The sequence below is a fragment of the Humulus lupulus genome, chromosome X (genome assembly GCF_963169125.1).
Source record: "Humulus lupulus chromosome X, drHumLupu1.1, whole genome shotgun sequence".
NCBI classification, from domain to species: Eukaryota; Viridiplantae; Streptophyta; class Magnoliopsida; order Rosales; family Cannabaceae; genus Humulus; species Humulus lupulus.
In genome coordinates, this window is record NC_084802.1 from 33,266,686 (window position 1) to 33,288,593 (window position 21,908).

Below are 21,908 nucleotides of genomic sequence, written 5' to 3' on the forward strand. Positions count from 1 at the left end.
CGAACCCTATCGAGCACATATCGAGAAAACAACAAGACCAAATATTCTATGGTATAATCGAACCCTTATCGAGTTTCCATCAAGCCCTTATCGAACCCTTATCGAGCACATAAAAGAACATTTGTCTACATACTATCGAGCCCCTATCGAACCGTTATCGAGCAAAATAGTTGCAGAAAACCCAGAAAAACGTAGATCACGAATTCTCTCTAAAAAAAACCTAGAAAAACACGCCAATATAGGTTCAGATCTGTTCGAAATAGCAAAAAAAATGTAAATAAACAATACCCAAAAGAGAAAATGAGTCAATATTCTTACCCATGGTTTTTCTCCTCCAAAAACTCTCAAAATGGATATTGCCTTTGATTTTGATGACTTCACAGAGACAATGGAGATGGCCAACAATGATTTCGATAAGAAAATCATACAAAATATGTAGGTTTTAGGGAGGATTTCGTGAGAATGAAAGAGAGAGAGGGAAGAGAGAGGAAGATAATGTTTTAGGATTCTTGATATAATGGGAGGGGTATTTTGGGTATGAGAGGAATGTTTAACATCAAATTGAAAAGATTAATAGTGCTAGGATTTTTTGGTAATATTAGGCATTATTAAGTATGAATAGTGAAATTTCCCAATCAAAATTACATAGTAGAGTTCATTAATTATCCTAGAAATGAAAAGTTTAGCTCATAATCAATATCTTAAAAACACCCAGTATAAAATAAATCATAGTTTAGAAAATACAAGAAAAATAAAATAAAATATTAAGGAGAAGGGTAAGAGAATCAAGCAAAAAAGATGTTCCCAACATGATCCTCCTCTCTTGAATCCTTCATCTTCTTTCTTTTTCTTTTTCTTCTTCTTCATTCTCTACTTTCTCTCAATGGTGGCTGCCTCCTTTTCTCTCCTCTCTGGTCTGTACGTGTCTATCCTCCCTTGGGGAAAGATGATGATGATAAGTTATGCCAATCTCATCCCCAAAATTACCCGCGTGGGCCTCATTTGCCTCTCTTCTTTTTCTTGCAAAGCCAATGGACCAAAGTCAATTAAGGGCCCAATACTACTTTAATTACTGCTCAACCCAAATCAGACAAATCCAAAAGCTGAGTTGGATAAGTTAGCTATTTAATTTCCCACGTGGGCCTTCCAAGTAGATATCTGGAACAGCGTGATGCTGCTACGATGCTGTAGCATCCCAAAATCTTGATTCCACTTCAAGATTCAAATCCTTCTCAAAATGTCCACAACTCTACCAACCATCTATCAAGACAAAATTCAACATTTTAAGATATATTTTTCACGCATTAATCTAATATTTAATATCATCTAATTATAATTAATAGTTGACAAAACAATAATAAAAATACTACAAAACACCCTAAACCAATATTTTCTTATTAAAAATATAAGTTCAAAAGCATTAAAATAACTATAATTCCTAGAATTATCAAGGACAAAACTACATTTATTGATTATATCAACGAACTATAAGAGAAAACTCTGTAAATATAATTCTATAAATAATTAGAGTGCAATTCCATATTTATAGTGGAGTAAGCATAGAATTAATAAAATAATCTGGTTTATTGGATCTTCATATTGTATGTCCATGGTCCCCAGATCCCCTCTGTCATACACTATCAGAGGTAAGGATGAGATTTATAGAGAGAAATACTAAATTGCAAAGGAATTAGTTTTTCACAGCAAGGAAATAATTATGTGATAGGGTATGTCAATTGATTAATTATGAATTATTTAACTATATAGTTTTTATTTTGAAAAACTACATGTTAAAATAAATATTAATCATGTTTGGATTAATATAGAGAGAGATTAATAATTATCTTATTTATAATAAGATATTTATTTATATATTTAAAACTAATATTTTAAGATAAAGTTAATTTTAGGATAAATATATTATCTTAAATATTAATTAAACAAACAAATGAGAAAATTAGGAAAATATTAATGTAGCTCACGACACACTCATTGTACAGTGAGTGTGTGTGGCGCCACTCATAGACAGAAATATACTTGGGATTTGAATTTTGAATTTCAAATTTATTTGTTTATTTAATTATATATATGTAATAATTCTTTTTAAATATGATTTAAATTAAATAGGTTATAACTGGTCAGTTTTATTTTAAATAAAATAAAGATTAATTAATTAAGTTAATTATCTTTATAAAACTGAAAGAAGTCATACTTTAAAAAATAAGCAAAATAAGCGATTAAGTTTTTTTCATAAGTTTTGACTATCAAACTCTCTCAGAAGAAAAAAAAACGATAGAATTTCCCTAAAACTGAAATTCTATACACAACATCCACTCTCTACTCAAACCCCTCTAGATTTCATGTGTTGAGTACATCTGGAGAGTTCTAAATCAACATTTTGAATCATACGTGCCCACACACGTCCTTGTGTATTTGAGGAGTGGTCTGAAAGATCAAGGTGTGAGCTTTCAGAATAAGGATAGGAAGATCGTTGATTTATACAAAAATATTCGTGGACTCTTGATAGGCTACAAGAAGTAATCTCTAATATATTTGTATTTGATTAATATATCTATATATGTATAATCCTGGCTAGTATTAATAAATATTTTTAAAATATTCATTACGTTGCATATCCTAATTTATCGTATTTAATACCAACATCATAACCATGGTAAGCTGTCCTCATACTCAGATTTGCAGCATTAGCAGTAACATGATGACTAGTCCTAGAGTCGACATACCACACATCATTGTCGATGACCTCGGGAGAAGCAATATAAGCTCAGTGAGATGGTTTGGCCAAAGACGGAGAGGTATTCAGATCTGACCCCATGAGCAAATCATCGAACCAATTGTAGAGAGTACTTTTTGGAGAATTACATTTTAGTTGCTCAAAAAGATAAGTGTAAAAAAGAAACCGAATATATATATATAGTAAGGTATAGAGTGCCAACTCAAATTATCTAAATGCTAAATGAAAAATGATGTGCACAATTAAATTAGCTTCTAGTATTGCAGCATGCAAAAAGTCATGTCTTAACATGAGGTTTATTGCATAACAAACTACATTTACCCATGTGATTGGCCGTTTTTGAGAACTTTCTCGAGAGATTGCTTGTCATGACTCATGACCTGTTCGGATGTTTTTCCCTTTGACCGCCTCTGCAGCATGGTGATTTGTAATCGACCACGAGGTCATTGATCCTAACAAGGATTAACATTTCCTTTTTATTTTCTTCAAATGTTAGAGAACTTTCTCTTAAGACGTGACATTCAACCAACACATATATTAGTTCTTGTTAGAAAGAATATATTAACAACGAAGATGATTATTGTCAAATTTATGGAAACATCTTATTTTATTTAAACAATGACTTAAATCTTTTTATATTGTGATATTCAGTTTTAATACTTTGTAATATTTGGTGGGATTTGCAAATATTTCTTATTTCACATTTATATTCACAATATATTTAAATAAGGAATTTATATTTTATTTTTCTAAGGAAAATATCATGTGAATGATTGAATACATTAATAGATTTTCCTGGGATAATTTTCGTACTTTCCAAGGATATTTTTTTACAGGAAATAAAATTCTTGGGTAAGTTATTGCTCATTTCCTTTTTAGGAAATTTTGTATTGACTCAAGGATAAGCTATCTCCGCGAATTGCGGGGCTGTCAAGACAGAATCAACAAATTGACAAATCTCCATCAATCAAGAATATTATCAAATATTCTTGCTTTTATTGTACATTTTTTTCCAGACTTCTGAGCACAAAATGTCTCTATAAATAGTGTTCTAAGGTGTTGAGAAAATGTGAACTCTTTGGTGTATTATTTTGTGAGTGAATTGTAATATTTGTGAGAGTTCATAGTTTGTATTCAAGATCACAGTATTCACGTGTTCTTGTAATAAAACGAGTTAAGTTTTGTGGTGAGTCTATACCAAGTTCATGAGTGAATACAAGATGTAGTTTGAACACAATTCTTGAAGTCTTCGGAAGGAGATTTTTACAAGCCTTGCTTCGGGAGGATGAAAGCACTCGCTGACCATTGAAGGGAGTTCAAGTGGTTAGACATTTCAATCAAAATCATATTAGTGAAGAGAAGTACAACAAAGTTACGGAAAATCTCAAAAAGGAGTCTTATTTTGTTTTAGTCAATATTTATGTACTTGTGATTCTTTATTAATTGGTTTTATTCTCTGGATGTGGTCCCAAGGAGTAGGTTATCCGAAAGGGTTTCTGAGCCTTGTAAAAATTCATTGTGTTCTTCATTGTTTTTGCACTGTCCTTTTATTATGTTTGGTTTCTATTATGAACAATCCTCATTATGTCACGACAAAACTGAAATATGTTATAACATTCAATTACCATTTCACATCTTAATTAAACTACTTGTTTTAATTAATTTAGTAATTACTAAAAACACAATTTCAATTGGTATCAAAGGGGGACACTTATTTCTAAAGTGTGATCTTGCTATATTCTGTTTTTTGTGTTTTGTTTTGTTCTTGCAATGTCTTTTTTTCACAGAAGGTGGTTTGATAACTCGCCCCCCTTTACTCAATGACTCTTACTATCCATATTGGAAAGTTAGAATGAGAGCCTTCATCAAATCTCAAGATGAAAAGGCTTGGAGAGCAGTCTTTAGTGGTTGGACTCCTCCCGCAGAAAGCAATGACATTACTAAGGTAAAATCTGAACTAGATTGGACAGATGCTAAAGATAAACTGTCTAGTTTAATAATAAAGTACTGCATGCAATTTTTAATAGTGGCAGGGTACATTAAATTAATTTCTTCATGTGTTTCGGCTAAAGATGCTTGACAAATTCTTCAAACCCAATTTGAAGGAACTGCTGATGTCAGGCGTTCTAGGCTTGTTATGCTCACAATAAAATTTGAAAATGAATGAAAATGAAACCTTCACCAAATTTTATGAAACTTGATGAGAAACTTTGCTCTTGGTGAGAAACCTTGAAGAAAATGTTTTGGTCCGAAAAAATTGTTAGAGTTCTTCCTGACAGGTTTCAACCTAAGCTCATTGCAATTGAGGAAGCAAAAAATCTAGACAAGATAAAACTAGAAGAATTGATGGGTTCATTTCGAACTTTTGAACTGAATCAAGAAATCAAACAAAAAGGTAAAATAGAAGAAATCTATTGCCTTGAAATCTTCCAAAGAGAAGAAGGAAAGTTCAGATGACGAGGATGATGAGATGGCCTTGTTAACAAAAAAAATTCAAAAGTACATAAAAAAATTAGGAAACAAAAATGCCATACTCAAAAACCTAAAAGGTAATTTTTCTAAACCCTTTGAAACTAACAAAAAGGGTATTCAGTGCAGGGAATGTGAAGGATTTAGACACATTCAATCCGAGGGTGCCAATACCTTAAAGAAAAAGAAAGCCATGGCAGCTACTTGGAGTGATCTAGACTCTGAACAGAGTGATGAGAAAGACAATAGTGTTGCCTTAACCTCAGTTCACAAAGGTATGCTTTTCTCTTCAGTTGATTCCAAGGATTTGGTATGCCTTAATAATTCTGTTCAGAATGATGAAGAATCTAACATTGAATCTGGCTTAGATGATGAGTCATTGAAAGATTCTTACAAAATAATGTATGATCAATGGCTGAAAGTTTGCTTTGAGAATCGATTAATGGCTAGCAATAACAAGAAACCGGTTGAAAAAATGAAAGAACTTGAATTGATTATTGCTTCCAAAAATAAGGAAATTAATTCTTTGAGTAAAAAAATTGATCTTATGCAAAAAAAAAGAGTGTCAAAATGCTCAATCCAAAATCTGGAATTTTGGATGATGTTTTCTCTACAATAGAAAAGAGTCGATGATTTTAATGGATTAGTATCTAATGGATCTGAATCCTCTAAGAAAACAATTTTTGTAAAATCTGGAATTATCATTCTTTTGTGACAACTAACCGTTTTGTAGGAACAAGTGGCTCTTCTGAGAACACACAGTTGTCATCTGCTCCAACAGATCTGCAACTAAAGAGAATTTCTTCGAAAACAAAGATTGGACAATTTGTACCAGTTTGTCATTTTTTTGGTATGAAAGAACATACAAGACCAAAGTATTTTTCTCTATTAAACTTGTTGAAAAAGAATTATATTAAACACTTTGATAGCATGAATCAATTCTTGACCAAAAGTAATTCAAAATAAAAAACAACATGGGTCAAGAAAATTCTTTCAGCTTGTTTGGCTGCTTTTACTTCTCATAAAAAACACACGCATCTAGTTCATGGTACTTTGATAGTGGTTGCTCTAGACATATCACATGTAATGCCAACATACGCAACAACTTCAAATCTTTGAAATGTGGTGTAGTAACTTTCGGAGATGGGATGACTGGAAACATTTTAGGAAAATGTACCCTAAAGGTAGAGTGATTACCAAAGCTAAAAAAATGTTCTTTTTGTTGATGGGTTGAAAGTTAACTTAATTAGCATAAGTCAAATTTGTGACCAAAGTTTTTTTGTTAATTTTTCGTATGATGAGTGTAATGTTGTAAATCAAAATGGTGATATTGTTCTTAAAGGTTCTCGTTCTTTGGATAATTGTTATACACTCACACAAAAATTCACATGTCATGCATCATCATCAAGTGTCAATAACACTGACTTATGGCATGAAAAACTTGGTCACATAAATTTCAAAAAATTTAAAAAAGTTGCCAATACAGGTCTCATTTGTGGGATACCTAAATTGGGTAAATAATCAGTTGGTAAGTGTGAATCATGTCACTTGAGAAAACAATTGAAAATTTCCCATAAAATTATGTCTGATATTAGTACTTCCCAAGTGTTAGAACTATTGCATATGGATCTCATGGATCATATACAGGTTGAAAGTATTGATGGAAAGAGATACATTTTTGTATGTGTGGATGATTTTTCAAGATTTACATGGGTTGATTTCCTAAGAGAAAAATTAGACACATTTGAGGTTTTAAAACTCTCTGTACAAGACTAAGAGTAGAAAAAGACTGCAACATTGGTAAAATTGTGATAATCTGAAGTGATCATGGTAAGGAGTTTGAAAATTCTGTTTATGATGAATATTGTAAATCTTTTGAAATTTTGCATGAATTTTCTGCACCAAAAACCACATAACAAAATGGGGTAGTGGAACTGAAAAATCGTACCTTACAGGAAATTGCTAGAGTTATGCTAAACAACAAAAAACTCTCAAAGAAATTGTGGGCTGAAGCAATTAACACTGCTTGCTACACAATTAATCACGTTTTCTTGTGACCAGGTACGAATAAAACTCCTAATGAGATCTGGAAAGGTAGAAAACCCGATGTTAATTATTTTCATGTTTTTGGTTGCCTTTGCTATGTTCTTAGAGATCGTGAGAATCTTGGAAAATTTGATGCCAAAAGTGATCTAGGGGTTTTTTTTGGTTACTCTAATAATAGTAGAGCTTATCGTGTTTATAACATGAGAACTCAAACTGTTATGGAATCTGCTAACGTGGTTGTTGATGATCTGAAGGATTTTTCTGAGTATTCCCACGAAGAAGAAATCAATAGATTCATTGATGCTCAACATCAAACAGGAACGACGGTTCAACAGAAGGCCATTATGTGGCTACAACGTCCGAAAAAGCTGGGACAGAAACAGAATCTATCGCAACAACTTCTGGACAAACTGAGAATGAGACACCAATCATTATCACTGATTCAGCTCAGAGAGAACCTTCGGCCCGAGTCAAGAAAAATCACTCGTCTGAACTTATTTTGGGGAATATTGAAGAAAGCATGGTCATAAGAAGAAGGTATGTTAATTTGGTTCAATTTTTTTGCCTCACTTCTACGTTTGAGCCAAAAAAATATGAAGGAAGCTTCGAATGATGAAGTATGGATTAGTGCTATGCAAGAAGAGCTAGAACAATTCACAAGAAATGAGGTATGGATTCTTGTCCCTAGACCAAGTCATACAAATGTTATTGGTACCAAATGGATCTTTAAAAATAAAAGTGATGGAATTGGTATCATAATAAGGAATGTATGTTGCACAGGGGTACACTCAAATTGAATGTATTGATTTTGATGAAACTTTTGCCCCTGTTGAAAGACTTGAATCCATAAGATTGTTGTTAGCTATTTCTTGTATCATTGGCTTTAAGTTGTACCAAATGGATGTTAAATCCGCTTTTTTAAATGGGATTTTGAATGAAGAGGCTTATGTTGAGCAACCTAAAGGATTTGAAGATCCTCACCTTCCTAATCATGTCTTTAAGTTACAAAAAGCCCCTCAGGCTTGGTATGAAAGATTGACCCAATTTTTGGTCTCAAAGGGTACAAGAGAGGGGGAGTAGACAAGACACTTTTCATCAAAAATATTAATATGAATAAATAGCATTTTTGCCCCCCGAACTATGACCTCTATATGAAAGTGCCCCCGAATGATTCGCAATGTTTTAAATTCCCCCCGAACTTTTAACGTAATTAATTTTTGGGCATTCCGTTCAGTTATGCCGTTTACTCAGTGATGTGGCATAATACGTGTATAGTGGTTGAAAAATTGAAAGTAAAATTAATACACCTAAGCCTACCATTATTTTCTTTCCTCTTCTTCACGATTTTCTTCTCTCAAACCCTAGGTTTAATTATCCATTATGCACTTGTGTTCATCAAGCATCATAAATGCATATTCTAGGGGAAAAAGGTATGGAGAAGTTCAAGGGAGTCCCCCTCTTTGTCGTTGTGGATGTGAGGTCGTACTAGGCATAACGTGGACTGTATACAATTCCGGGAGAAGGTTCTATGCTGCCCAAGATATAAGGTTTGTTGTTTCAATTATTTTTCTTGATTATGATTGGCTTAAACTCCTCTAACTCCGTATTTTATTTACAGAGAAATAAGAGAGATGGTTGTGGCTTTATTCATTAGATAGACCCTCCTAGTGGTGAAAGACATAATTGTGATAATGGGTTGTTTAAAAGAGTAGAGGAGATCGAAGGCAATCTTTTGCAACAACAGATTTTTGTTGAGAAAAGAGATGAACAAGTTGGAAAAAATTTGATATTGATGGAGGATGTCAAAACCGATCTCTGTATTTTTGTTATACTTTTATCTTTTGTTTTGTACTTGTCATTATGGTGAAATGTAATTGTTGTGTTGTTGTTTTAACTGAAAAAATGTAACTGTGTTGAAGAAATGAAAAAAAACATCATTTATGGTATATGAATTTTATTGGATCTTATATATTTGGCAGCATATATATATTTGTGATGTATTTTTATTGATTCTGAGATATCTAGTAGCATATATAGTTGCTTAATTGTAATGAAATTTGATTGAAAAAAGGTTTCTAATAGCATAATACAACCAGAAGCATAATGTAAAAAGTGAGCCAACACTTTCATTCAGTAAACTAGTATCAGGTGTACAAAACGTGATCCTAAATCAGATATACAACCTTGCTCAAGTACATTGGTGATTTACAACCTTGCTCAAGTACATTGGTGATGTACAACCTTGCTCAAATACATTAGTGATCCTAAAACAAATTTACAACATTGCTCAAATACATTGAAATGGTATTCAGTGAGCATGGGACTAATAAAAAAACAGAGACAAAAGCAGACATAGCAATTGACTTTCAGCTCCAAACTTATCCAATAGACTGCTTGTCAATCAAAAAATCAGATACCGCCTTGACTAAATATGTTTGGTCCTTGTTGCAACTGTGTTGCTACCTTGCCGGGGTGGGTTGAATGGAACTTGCTACAAAATAAGATAGACAAATCAAGTAGCTTAAATGATAAAAACCAGATAACAGAAATCAGTGAGCATTATTTGAAGTTGTTAGGAGATACCTGAGGTGGTGGCATTATTCCTTGTAGAGCTCTCAGATTTGTTGCTGAACTCACTGAAGCATTTTCTGGCTGATTGCTATTTCTAGCATAAGTACCAGGATCAGCTGGGGGGTTGTCTTTTCCCTACCAAAACAAATCTTTTTTATCAATCCAAAAACAATCAAACATTATCCTTCAAACTAGATGCAAATAATACAATAGTAACTTACCGAATTGAAGTTGTTTCTAGCACAAGTTCTGAAGTTGTGGCCCACTGCACCACAGCCATAACATCTCATTCTCACATATCTTCGTTTCAATTTCTTGGCTGTTGGTGGAGGCAACTCATAAAGTTCAACTCTTCTGCTTTTCTTAGGCCTACCAGGTTGAGTCTTCCCAATTGGCTTAATCATTCCAACCTTGCCACTTCTAGGCCACTCATCTTGATTCCTAATTGGAAAAATTTGCTGAGAGTATGCCTTCATGTAGTATTCCTTGGTATACCATTTGGAGACATATGTCATTGGATCCTCCCTTTTATGTCAAATGGAAGCAACAACATGGCTACATGGAATACTAGTGAGTTCCCATCTTCTACAAGAGTAGACCCAATTTTCCAAATCGACAGAGGACATGCCCCCGTACATGTTCATCACCTGGTACATAAATTCACTCCCTTTGGTGGGAATGTGACTTCCAGCTTCTACCTTGTTCTTTTCAAGAACAGTTGCGACCCTTGGTGCAATGTTAGACTCCCACATTATTACTGAATGCCTACTTTTAGTGAGCCTTTGCATCATGTACATCCTAATACGCTCCAATATCGACAATATTGGTCTATCTCTGGCTGCCAATATTGACTTTGTACCATTGAATCCCTCACACATGTTATTTACAAGTATATCACACTTAGGTTGAGTCCTAAAGTGTGATCTACTCCAGTGATGTGGACCTGCAGCCAATAACCAGTTGTATGCTTCCTCATCAATTGATTTGATCTCCAACATCACAGCTTCGAATCTCCCAATAGATACCTCTCTTGCAGCTTTCCATAAAAGGTCTTTCAAGGTTTTGTCCCTGAAAACTTTGTTGAAATTCTTCTCTAGATGCCTTGCACAATGCCTGTGCTCGACCTCAGGTACACCCTCATACCACAAACCCTTCAAGGCTTGCTCTAAACCTTTTTGCTTGTCTGTAATAAAGCTCCAATGGTTTGAGTTTTCAATTTTGAAGTCCACCTTCAATAGGTCCAGAAACCAGCTCCATGAATCCTTATTTTCTATCTCAACAATAGCAAATGCTATAGGATACATTTGGTTACTCCCATCTATTCCAACTGTTGTTAAAAGTTGTCCTGGATGTACACCTTTAATGTGGCAGCCATCCAACCCAATTAAAGGTCTACAACCCTCATTGAAACCTGCTTTTAATCCAGCATAGCAAATATACATCCTCTTGAAACGTGGCTTACCATTCTCACCGACTTCTGTAAAAAAAACTCAACAGTTGAACCCTTATTGGTGAGAAGCATACTACTCTTCATAGCTCCCTTCATTTGCTCTAGTTGCCATCAGTTGAGCTCTATAAGCTTTGTCCCGTGTAATCTTAATGACATTGTCCTTACTAACCTTGTGCATGAAAGAAGAGATTCCTCACTTGTCATTCATCTTGAACTCATTCATGTACTTCCGACTCAATCATCTAGAAGTTGTAAATCTATTTGTATTCTTTCTAGCACATTTGTGTTTATCATTATAAGTTTTGATGACAAATGTGGTGGTGTCATCAATCTTCGATGCAAAACAAACCCATGAACAGCCAACACCTTTACATTGAGCCCTAATCTTATGTGGGTCGTTCTTCTTAAAAAAATGTCATTTCCATTTTGGATTGCAGACTCCCTAATTGCTTGCTTAAAAACTGCCCCATTTGGAAATGATAACCCGAGCTTCAACACTGGTTTTTCCATGTCAATTGAAGCCCTAAACTTAAGAAGCTCTGGCAGTTTGGTTTTTCTGTACATTTTGTTTGGTTTGTGGATCCCCTCAATCTCCTCATCATTCTCATCTTCATCCTCACTTGAACTATCTTGTGGAATAAAGTAACTATCAGAATCTTGTATACCCACATCTCTTATGTCAATGTCTATAGGCTTTTTCCCTAATCCTTTCAAGTGGTTTTCAGCTGCTTCCCCCACATCTAAGTCATCTTCACTTTGTGCATACTCTGGATCTACATCATAATCGTTGTCTTCACTTGAGTGTTCATTTTCAATCAAATTTTGCTCATCCAAAACAGGTCCAGATTTGGTCACATCCTCATCCAAAATAAGCCCATGTTCAGTCTTATCCTCATCCAAAACAGGCCCAGATTCAGTGACATCCTCATCCAAACCAGGCCCAGTTACATCTCCCAAACCAAGCCCATCCAAACCAGGCTTACTCCCACATGCATCTTCATTCAATATAGCCCCATCAGATTGTGTTGCTATTTCCTCACCTAAATCTGTTTCAACATCTCTATTCACATTAACCCGAGTATCATTTTCAGCACCTAAAACAATTTCAACACCATCATTCACCCCATTTCTAGCATCATTTTGAGCACCTAAATCAATTTTAACATCCTCATTCACACCAGTTACTACTGAAGCTTGAGTTTCAGTCACTTCTAGTTAACAAAAAAAAACATTCCACAACATTGCATCTCTTCACACAATCCCCAATCTTCTCAAGTAAAACTACATCACTAGTTACACATTCCATTAACACACTACCTTCCCACTTAAAATAAAAAGCAATCTCCTCTGGATTTGTGAAACCTAAATCTTTAGCAATCCCATATAGCTCAACACATGCTCATGTTATCCACATCTTGGAAATGTAATAAATTAGTAACCCCACCAAGGTAGGTTGGAATGTTACCTACATGCTTGAGTTGTCCACTATGACACACCTTTAGAGTGAAGATTCCTGAATTTGGGTCCGCAAAATACAACAACATTTAATGTGACATTTTTAGATCAAAAAAATATTTAATGTGACAATTACTGAATAACTAAAGTTTGGGTGGTCCCAAAATATGCTTTCAAACCTGCTTTTAGTACTTGCTATCAAGCAAAGTCAAACACACACACGCACCAATACACAACAGACCCCACGCACCCCAATCGACCTAACAAACGACTACGGAAAACTCCAAAAAACACTATCTAAGATTCCTTTGACCAAACCCATTTTGTACAACCAAAAAAACCTCATTTTGTGAGGACAAAGCTCTGCAAGATTCATTCTTTCCTCTCCATCTTCTCCATCCCAAAAATTGACCCAATACAAAATCAGAAAGAATAAAAAGTAAACATTAAATACTCACCGTAAAAGGGAATCTCGTTCTCATCCCTACACTCTTTTGGGTGTCCTTTCTTTTTTCTTAATGCTCTGGTTTTCTTCTTCCCCATCACTGTCGAAAGAGGCTTCCGATTCAATCCTTTAACTTCAGATTCCATCCTTCGGCTTCAGATTCACTCCTTCGGATTCGGTTTTCTTCACTCTTGTAACTACGTTTCACCAAAAAAAAAGCCCTAAAATTGCCCCCAAATTAATCAGAACGATCCACGAAAACCCCTTAGAGTCTTACTACCTTCCTTCGTTGTTCTCATGGTAGTTTCAATGGCAGTAATGATGTGAAATGCCAAATAATCCTCTATATTACCACATCAGCCCATATATTGCCATATCATGCAGCGTATCTTATGTGTTATGACACATCATCATAAATTGTAAAAAAATTAACAGAATGCCCATAAATTACTAACGTTAAAAGTTCAGGGGGAATTTAAAACATCGTGAATCATTCGGGGGCACTTTCATATAGAGGTCATAGTTCGGGGGGAAAATGATATTTATTCTATTAATAGTGATATTATTATAGCTTAAATATATGTCGATGATATAGTCTTTGGGTCTACTAATGATTCTCTAGTGCAAGATTTTGTGAAACAAATGCAGGAAGAGTTTGAGATGAGCATGGTAGGAGAACTCAATTTTTTCTTGGGGCTACAAGTTAAGCAATTTGATGATGGAATTTTCATTTCACAAAGAAAGTATGCCAAGAATCTGGTAAAGAGATTTGGGCTTGAGACTGCCAAACCTACTAAAACACACATGAGAACCATAGTCAAACTATCCAAAGACGAAAATGGGACCAAAGTGGATCCAACTATTTACAGGAGTATGATTGGTAGTCTTCTATACTTAACTGCTACTCGCATAGACATCAATTATAGTGTTGGAGTGTATGCTTGATTTCAAGGAAACCCAATGGAGTCATATGTGACTGATGTAAAAAGAATTATTCATTATGTGAACAACATACTTGAATTTGGTATATGGTACTCCAAATAAACAAACTCTAACCTTGTGTGCTATAGTGATGCAGGTTGGGCAGGAAACACTGATGAACATAAAAGTGCAAGTGGTGGATGCTTTTATCTAGGAAACAATTTGGTTTCCTGGCATAGTAAAAAACAAAACCCCATCTCCTTGTCAACAGTCGATATTGAGTACATAGCTGTCGTTAGCTATTATACTCAACTTTTGTGGATGAAACAAATGTTGGTTGATTATGGGTTTGATCTTAAAACTTTAACAATTTTTTGTGATAATACAAGTGCTATTAATATCTCCAAAAATCTTATTCAACAGTCTTGAACCAAACACATTGGCATTCGTCATCACTTTAGCAGGGAACTTGTTGAAAATAAAACTCTAGTTTTAGAATATATTGAGACCAACAAACAAATTGTAGATATTTTTACTAAAACTTTAGACACGGTCAGATTTGATTCCCTCAAGAAATCCTTGGGGGTTTGTTTTCTTTGAAATTTCCAATAATCGATGGCTTTGCCTTACATTTGTGTAAATCTCTTGACCTATCTGAAAGAAATTTGTTGTTTATACTCTTAATTCTTGGAAAACAAACTTTATAATTTTTATATTTTGTGATGAGCAAAAACCATATTTGAAAAAGTTGTAGACCCTCCAATCTATATTTTATCAAATTATTTTGACAATTTTGTATAAGCATTCCTTGTCTTTAATCTAGTCTCTTCATCAGGCTCCATTATGGAAAAGTGCTACCTATACTGATGTGTGAAAGCCAACATTAAATAAGTTGGTACCAAGTAATTAGCAATTAGATTGGAGGATACTCTACCAGTGTAAAGGGCTAACATCAGTATATGAGTTATAGCCTTCATTATGGTTACAATTGAGAAATGCTAAAATTGTCAATCATGGGCAATGACCCTAGCACAAAAGGCCAAAAAGAAACACCAATATTTCTTAGCTTCCCTTGCACACACAAATGCCTTCTATCTAAAACTATGTAAGAAATGTTGTTAGATTCATACACTTAATAATTTGATTAAAATATTTTTTTGTGACAGGTATATATTTTTTTGGGTTATTTTTATCATCATTTAATATTCTATTTTTTTTTAATTTTCTAATTTGTTTAAAAAAATTGGTCTTCTTATTTCTCTTAGACAAGACTTGGCATTTACTAGACATATATGGTTTGGCAATGAGATTGCTTATGGTTCGACAATTCAATTTTTTTTAATAAAAAATTTCTTGGTTGACCGTATAAAAAAAATTGAAATAAAAATGGAAAGCAATTTTTTGTTTTATCTCATTATATTCTAAATCTTGAAGAAGTTTCCCAATCTTTTGGTGTGAGAGAATATTTTAAAAATGGGAGATATTTTGGCATTAATAAAAAATTTGGTTATTTGTTAGTTACCCATTTTCGAACTTGTCTCTTTTATTAACCGAATCCTCTATATATTCGGATTCTCAAAGGACTTTTGGCTCTTAAGTGTTTTTTTCTGTCTCCATTTTCTTACTAACTTATGCCTAGGGTTCTAGGTGTTTGTCCATTTGCTCTCTTGCAATAGCCATGAAGATCTGAGGTCGTGGTTCCACCTCCAAAGCATCGAAGTCTCAAAAGGAGACTATTTCCGAGAAGGTTCCCTAAGTCACTCCGCCAGTCCCAACATCAATTCTGCCTGTCTCTACATCTACACTGCCTATCTCCTCTGCTCATCTAGGCCGTCAACCCAAAGCAACAACAAGGAAGAATGTCCTTGCTCTTCCCAGTCCTAATAAGTCTCCAATAGTCGAGGCTTCCAGTAAAGGTGTGATATTTCCCGACCTCAATGTGCAGAAGAGCCCGTCCTCAGCGGTTCCACTCGCCTCGCTTAATGTTCTTGCCAAACAGATGCCCTCACTGATCTCAAGCCCTCAACAGTTTGTTTCAACTGAAGGTGAGATCGATCCTTCTACTCAAGACTCCGAGTCTTCATTATCTCCCGATGTACTGGCACCCAAGGCAAAGGGCAAGCATAAATCCAAAGCTACTAGCCCAAAGTAGACCAAGAAAGCCAAAGTAGCTCAGGAAAAAGGTATTAGCTCTATCTCTGATTCCACTCCTTTATCCAAATTCAAAAAGAAGGCAAAAATCAATCCTCTGGCTTGCACTTCCTCGTAGGAAGTCTCTCCTAAAAAAGAAGATTCATTGCCTGAGCTAGGCCCATCTTTGACTGAACTAATTCCTGAAGAACCACAAGAAGATCCTCTTCTTGAAGATTCCAAGGAGGAAACAGAATCTGAAGAAGACCCATCAGAAACCTTACCTACTGCATCTGATCCCAAAGGCAAAACGCAATTGGCTTTTCCAAACTTATCTACCAAAAGCACCAAAAGCAAGGGTGCTTCAATTCGCTCTTCAGGTTCATCTTTCAAAGATCATTCTCTTACTTACTGCTTTAATGGTAATGAGAAAAATATGCAATTTTATGAGAATAGGCATTTCATTAGTGAACGTAATTTTCATTTTGCTCCACATCGGGTATTTGGGGTTTTGCTTACAGTTGAAGAAATGGGTTGGTTACGCTCTCTATCTTGTTTTGATGGGTATGTCCCTCAGGTAATTCAAGAATTTTATGCCAATTTAAATGATGAGTTGCTTGATCAGACCTCCTTTATGTTTCATAAAGTCTATGTTAGAGGGCATTATTATAAATTTTGTCCTGCTGAAATCGCTTGAGTTCTCAATCTAGTCCCCGTAGAGGTCGATGATTTGTTTGAATTTGCAAAGGATCAAGTCTTGTTTTAATTAGTTGGCCAAGCTATGGTGTGGGAACCAAGTGCATCTCTCAAAGTCTCGGACCTCACGCATTACTATGGTTCTCTTTTCAAGTTTTCCATGTACAATTGGCTGCCTACCACATACTCCTCGACAATCACTCAAGATATGGCATTCTTTCTGTTTAAGGTTGGGACTGGTATCACTATTGATCTTGCTTCAACAATCTTTGATCTGATTTTTTCTTTGGGTGGTGCGAAGCGCAATGGTCAACACTTGATGTTTCCTCACATCATTTACAAGTTGCTGGACTCTCAACGTCATTTGAAGATGTCTTACGAGTCTCTGGTTCCTCCTTTGGTTGGTCCTTCCTACATTTCAAAGAAGTCAAAGATGACAGCGCTCCTTCCACGACTAATAAGTCCAAAGGCATTAACTTGACTGTTTCTAGGTCTAGAGTTTTTGAGCTTGAATCTCCTGCTATTTAGACTACTCTTACTATTCTCCAAACAAGAATTTCCACTCTCTGCAAGTGTTTCACTGCCATGGAGGACACTCAGCGCCGCATCCTCGCTTCTTTGGCGATTCTCAATGCCTCCACTGCTCCAGCTTCATGATGGTTTCAGCTCCCCTCTCCATCTATTTTTATTTGCTTTTAATAAATGTAAATGGACACTAAATGTGTCTTTGTTCTGTTTTTTGTTTGTTTTTTCCTTTGGCATTTCTTTAGACAATTAGGGGGAGAGAAACTACGTACTCTCATTTTTTTGGTGTTTTGTTTACACTACATTGGTTATTGTTATGTGTTTGGTTATATTTGGCAGGAGAGTCTATTCGAGACTCTTTATCATATTTGTGGCACTAACTTGGTTCTTACAGGGTCTTTAGAAAAAATAAGATATATCTTGTCTATAAAATTGCCAAAATTGAAGATTGTAAAATCTTAAATTGGTAAATTTATAGAAATATCTTATTTATTTAATCACTGATTTAAATCATTTTATATTGTGATATTCGGTTTTAATACCTTGGAATATTTGGTGGGATTTGGAAATATTTCTTGTTTCACATTTATATTCACAATATATTTAAATAAGGAATTTATATCATGTTTTTCTAAGGAAAATATCCTATGAATAATTGAATACATTTATAGATTTTTCTGGGTTAATTTTCATACTTTTCAAGGATTGTTTTATGCAGGAAATAAAATCCTTGGGTAAGTTATTACTCATTTCCTTTTTAGGAAATTCTGTGTTGACTCGGAGATAAGTTGTCTCCGCGGATTATGGGGCTGTCAAGACAGAATCAATAGATTGACAAATCTCCATCAATCAAGAATATTATCAAATATTCTTGCTTTTATTGTACATTTTTTTTCAGTCTTCTGAGCACGAAATGGTCTCTATAAATAGTGTTCTAAGGTGTTGAGAAAAGGTAAACTCTTTGGTGTATTGTTTTGTGAGTAAATTGTAATCTTTGTGAGAGTTCATAGTTTGTATTCAAGATCAAAGTATTCACATGTTCTTGTAATAAAATGAGTGTTAAGTTTTGTGGTGAGTCTATACCATGTTCATGAGAACACAATTCTTGAAGTCTTTGGGAGGAGATTTTTACAAGCCTTGCTTCAGGAGGATGCAAGCACTCGCTGACCATCGAAGGGAGTTCAAGTAGTTAGGCGTTTCAATCAAAATCAGATTAGTGAAGAGAAGTACAACAAAGTTACGACAAATCTCAAGAGGGAGTCTTGTTTTGTTTAAGTCAATATTTATGTACTTGTGAATCTGTATTAATTGGTTTTATTTTCTAGACATGGTCCCAAGGAGTAAGTTATCCGAAAGAGTTGCTGAACCTTGTAAAAATTCATTGTGTTCTTTATTGTTTTTGCATTGTCCTTTTATTGTGTTCGGTTTCTGTTACGACCAATCCTCATTCTGTCACGACAAAACTGAAATATGTTTTAATATTCAACTACCATTTTGCATCTTAATTAAACTACTTGTTTGAATTAATTTGGTAATTACTATAAATGAATTTTCAATTACAATCAAAATTAACACAAAATATATATAATATTAACTAATTATATTAAATAAATTAAGGAAAAAGATGAGAAGAGAATACATAACTTATGTAAATTATCACAAGGATAGGAGGTAGAAGATGAAGATCTTAAGGCTTAAACAAGGTTCAAAATCTTTGTTCTAAAAGTTATTCCCTCATTCATAAGAATACTTTGGGAATATTCTTTAGAGATGTTTCTAAAGATTTATCAAGTCTTCTCTCGTACTCAACGTAGTGTTCTAAAGATGAGCATACCATCACAAGTATTTTTCAAGTAAGCAAAATAGTCTCTATTTATGGAGTTTGAGATCACCAATTGATTTTCAAATTCCACAAATCCCCTTAGGTGTTACCAATAATAAATTGAGTGTTAATTAAAAGGATGATTTGGAGGTTACTTGGGGTGGTACAACGTTCAAGGCATCAAAAAGATGCTTCAAAACTGAAACTGTCAGGTTACTAATTTGTAACCCCAAGTAACAACTTTGGTTACAAGCTGCCAAAACATCCCAAATCTTCTCCCATGCCATTTTGTAACATCCAAACACTTATTGGCTATCAAAATAACACCCCTAACAGCTATAAAACATTATAGCACATGAAAATCAAATCAAGAATATGTAACTTTTTTTACATATCGATTATGGTGATATTTTAGGACTACAATCCAGATTTGTATCTTCCCTTTGCATGTTATAATTTGACAAAATAACATTTTGTCACACTTATTTAATCAACATTATATTATTTATATAAAATAATATAACAATTGCAAAATATCATAGCCAATTTTCTAATATTTCAACAAATGTTTGCATAATTAAGGTGTTGTCCTCTAACACCATCTCCTCTCTTCAATACTACATAACACCATTTCCTCTCTTCGACATCAATACTCCATGCCTCTTTGAAGCTGGACAATGTTAATCGTTGTTGTACTTTGTACATATAAATAAATAACACAATCAGCTAGCTAAGCTAGCTGGTGCTAACTACTACTATTGTAATGATCTGTTTGATGTGGCTTTGGTAACTTAAGAATTGAATGAGCTTTAGTATCTATAACCCTGAGATTTAATCAATCATTATGATTATACATGCTCTGTTTTGACTGGTGCTTTAAACTCCAATTATTAAGCACAACAGCAAATTATTAGAATTCCTTTAATGCTTAAATGAAAAATGCTAATCACAAATCCGCTGTAGGATAGTTGGTCAGTATATTCGGCTTTCGGATCTCACCCGAAAGATTTCAAATCCTGGCAGGCAACGGAATTTTTTTTTTTATTTAATTTTTTAATAAATAATAATAGTATAACATTTTACGTCATGGATGATAAAATCATCTTCACTTCCTTAGCCGGCACTATTGACCAAAAACATAGAAAGAAAAGACAAATTAGAACGGACCTATGATGTTGACATTGGCTAATGTTAAGTGCATTTCTATGTTAGAATATTCAAAAAAATGTTGCATATATAAAAGTGAAGTGAAAGAGATAAGATGAGAAAGTAGAGAAGCATCAAACATGGCTGATATTGATGAAGTGAAGCTGTTCAGAACATGGTCAACTCCATTTGCTTTGAGGATTGTTTGGGCGCTGCAACTGAAGGGTGTTCAATACGAAACAATCTATGAAGATCTCTCCAACAAAAGCGATGCCCTCCTTCTCTACAACCCCATTTATAAGAAAGTCCCTGTCCTTTTGCACAACTCTAAACCCATCTGTGAATCTCTTGTCATTCTTGAATACATCGACGAAACATGGAACCAACATCCTCATCTGCTCCCCCAAGACCCTTATGACAGAGCCATCGCTCGATTTTGGGCCAAGTTCGGAGAAACTGAGGTAACCATTCATCAACTAACATGTAACAAACAATATGCACAAGTGATCTCATCATTCGTACTCATATGAATTGAAATGTACTGTATTTGTATAGGTTTTGCCAGCCGTATGGGATACCTTTTCAAAGGCACCAGGGAAGGAGCAAGAGGAAGCTTATTCGAGGGCGGTGGAGAAGCTCAAGTTGCTGGATGAAGAGCTGAAGGGAAAGAAGTTGTTTGGTGGAGAGGAAATTGGAATGGTGGACATTGCTTTGGGATGGATGGCCAACTTGGTCAGTGTGTTTGAAGAGATTATTGGTTTCAAACTTATAGAGGAGCAGACCATGCCGCGTTTGACGGCTTGGATGGTGGCTTTGGATGAGATTCCTGTGGTCAAAGAAAATTGGCCGGATAGAGATAAACTCGTTACCAAGTTCGCTGCCTTGCACCAGAACTTCCTTTCCAAAGAGGCTCCAAGAGACAAGTGATGGCTTTGTTGTAGATGTTCATTTACATCTGTGTTGCCCTTTTTTCTTATCGTATAATAAAGCCAAAGTTAAGGCGGGGAAGTCTTTAAGTTCCATACATACATGAGGAGAATATTAATTAGTATTATTGGTCCTCTTGTACTGTGTAATAATGACATAAGAAATCAGAGATTAATCGAAAGTGTGATCAATCTTTTATTAGAAATGAAATGGCAGAGTACTTGAGTGTGTTTGCTCTAAAATTTGAATGTAAACATCTATAGCCTCGAATCCCAAAGAACCCCTTTTGCTGCATTCCTTATGCATAGATAGATACTCTTAAAAGAGCCATGGCAGGCTTTTCAAAGAGGCTAAATTTTTGTTTTCCACTGGTAGTTGAACAAGGGAGGAGTAATAGGAGCTTCAAAGAAGTTGAAATGCTTGAAAGAAGAGCTAAAGGGAAATTAGAAAGGTTTTTGTGAGGGAGAAAGTGGAAGGTTTTTGTGGATATTGTAGAATGAAGAATGAGAGAACCAAATTAACTTAATAGAGCACACAAATGCTATAGCTA

At 34.6% G+C, this 21,908-nt stretch overlaps 2 protein-coding genes across 3 annotated transcripts; one reads left to right on the top strand and one right to left on the bottom strand.

Annotated features, from left to right (window-relative positions):
• Positions 1-9,400: 9,400 nt before the first annotated feature.
• LOC133804234 (uncharacterized) lies at positions 9,401-11,378 on the bottom strand. 2 transcript variants are annotated; one of them, XM_062242388.1, is made up of 3 exons: positions 10,063-11,378; positions 9,854-9,976; positions 9,401-9,761 (listed from the first exon to the last, which is right to left on the bottom strand). In XM_062242388.1, the coding sequence occupies exons 1-3, from the start codon at positions 10,354-10,356 to the stop codon at positions 9,696-9,698; spliced, it is 483 nt and encodes a 160-aa protein (XP_062098372.1). In that variant the 5' UTR covers positions 10,357-11,378; the 3' UTR covers positions 9,401-9,695. Both variants share the same exon structure in this region; 1 of them encodes a protein (XP_062098372.1).
• Positions 11,379-20,526: 9,148 nt separating this feature from the next.
• On the top strand, positions 20,527-21,586 carry LOC133807059 (glutathione transferase GST 23-like). Its single transcript, XM_062245201.1, has 2 exons — positions 20,527-20,892; positions 20,987-21,586. The coding sequence occupies exons 1-2, from the start codon at positions 20,572-20,574 to the stop codon at positions 21,356-21,358; spliced, it is 693 nt and encodes a 230-aa protein (XP_062101185.1). The 5' UTR covers positions 20,527-20,571; the 3' UTR covers positions 21,359-21,586.
• Positions 21,587-21,908: the final 322 nt, after the last annotated feature.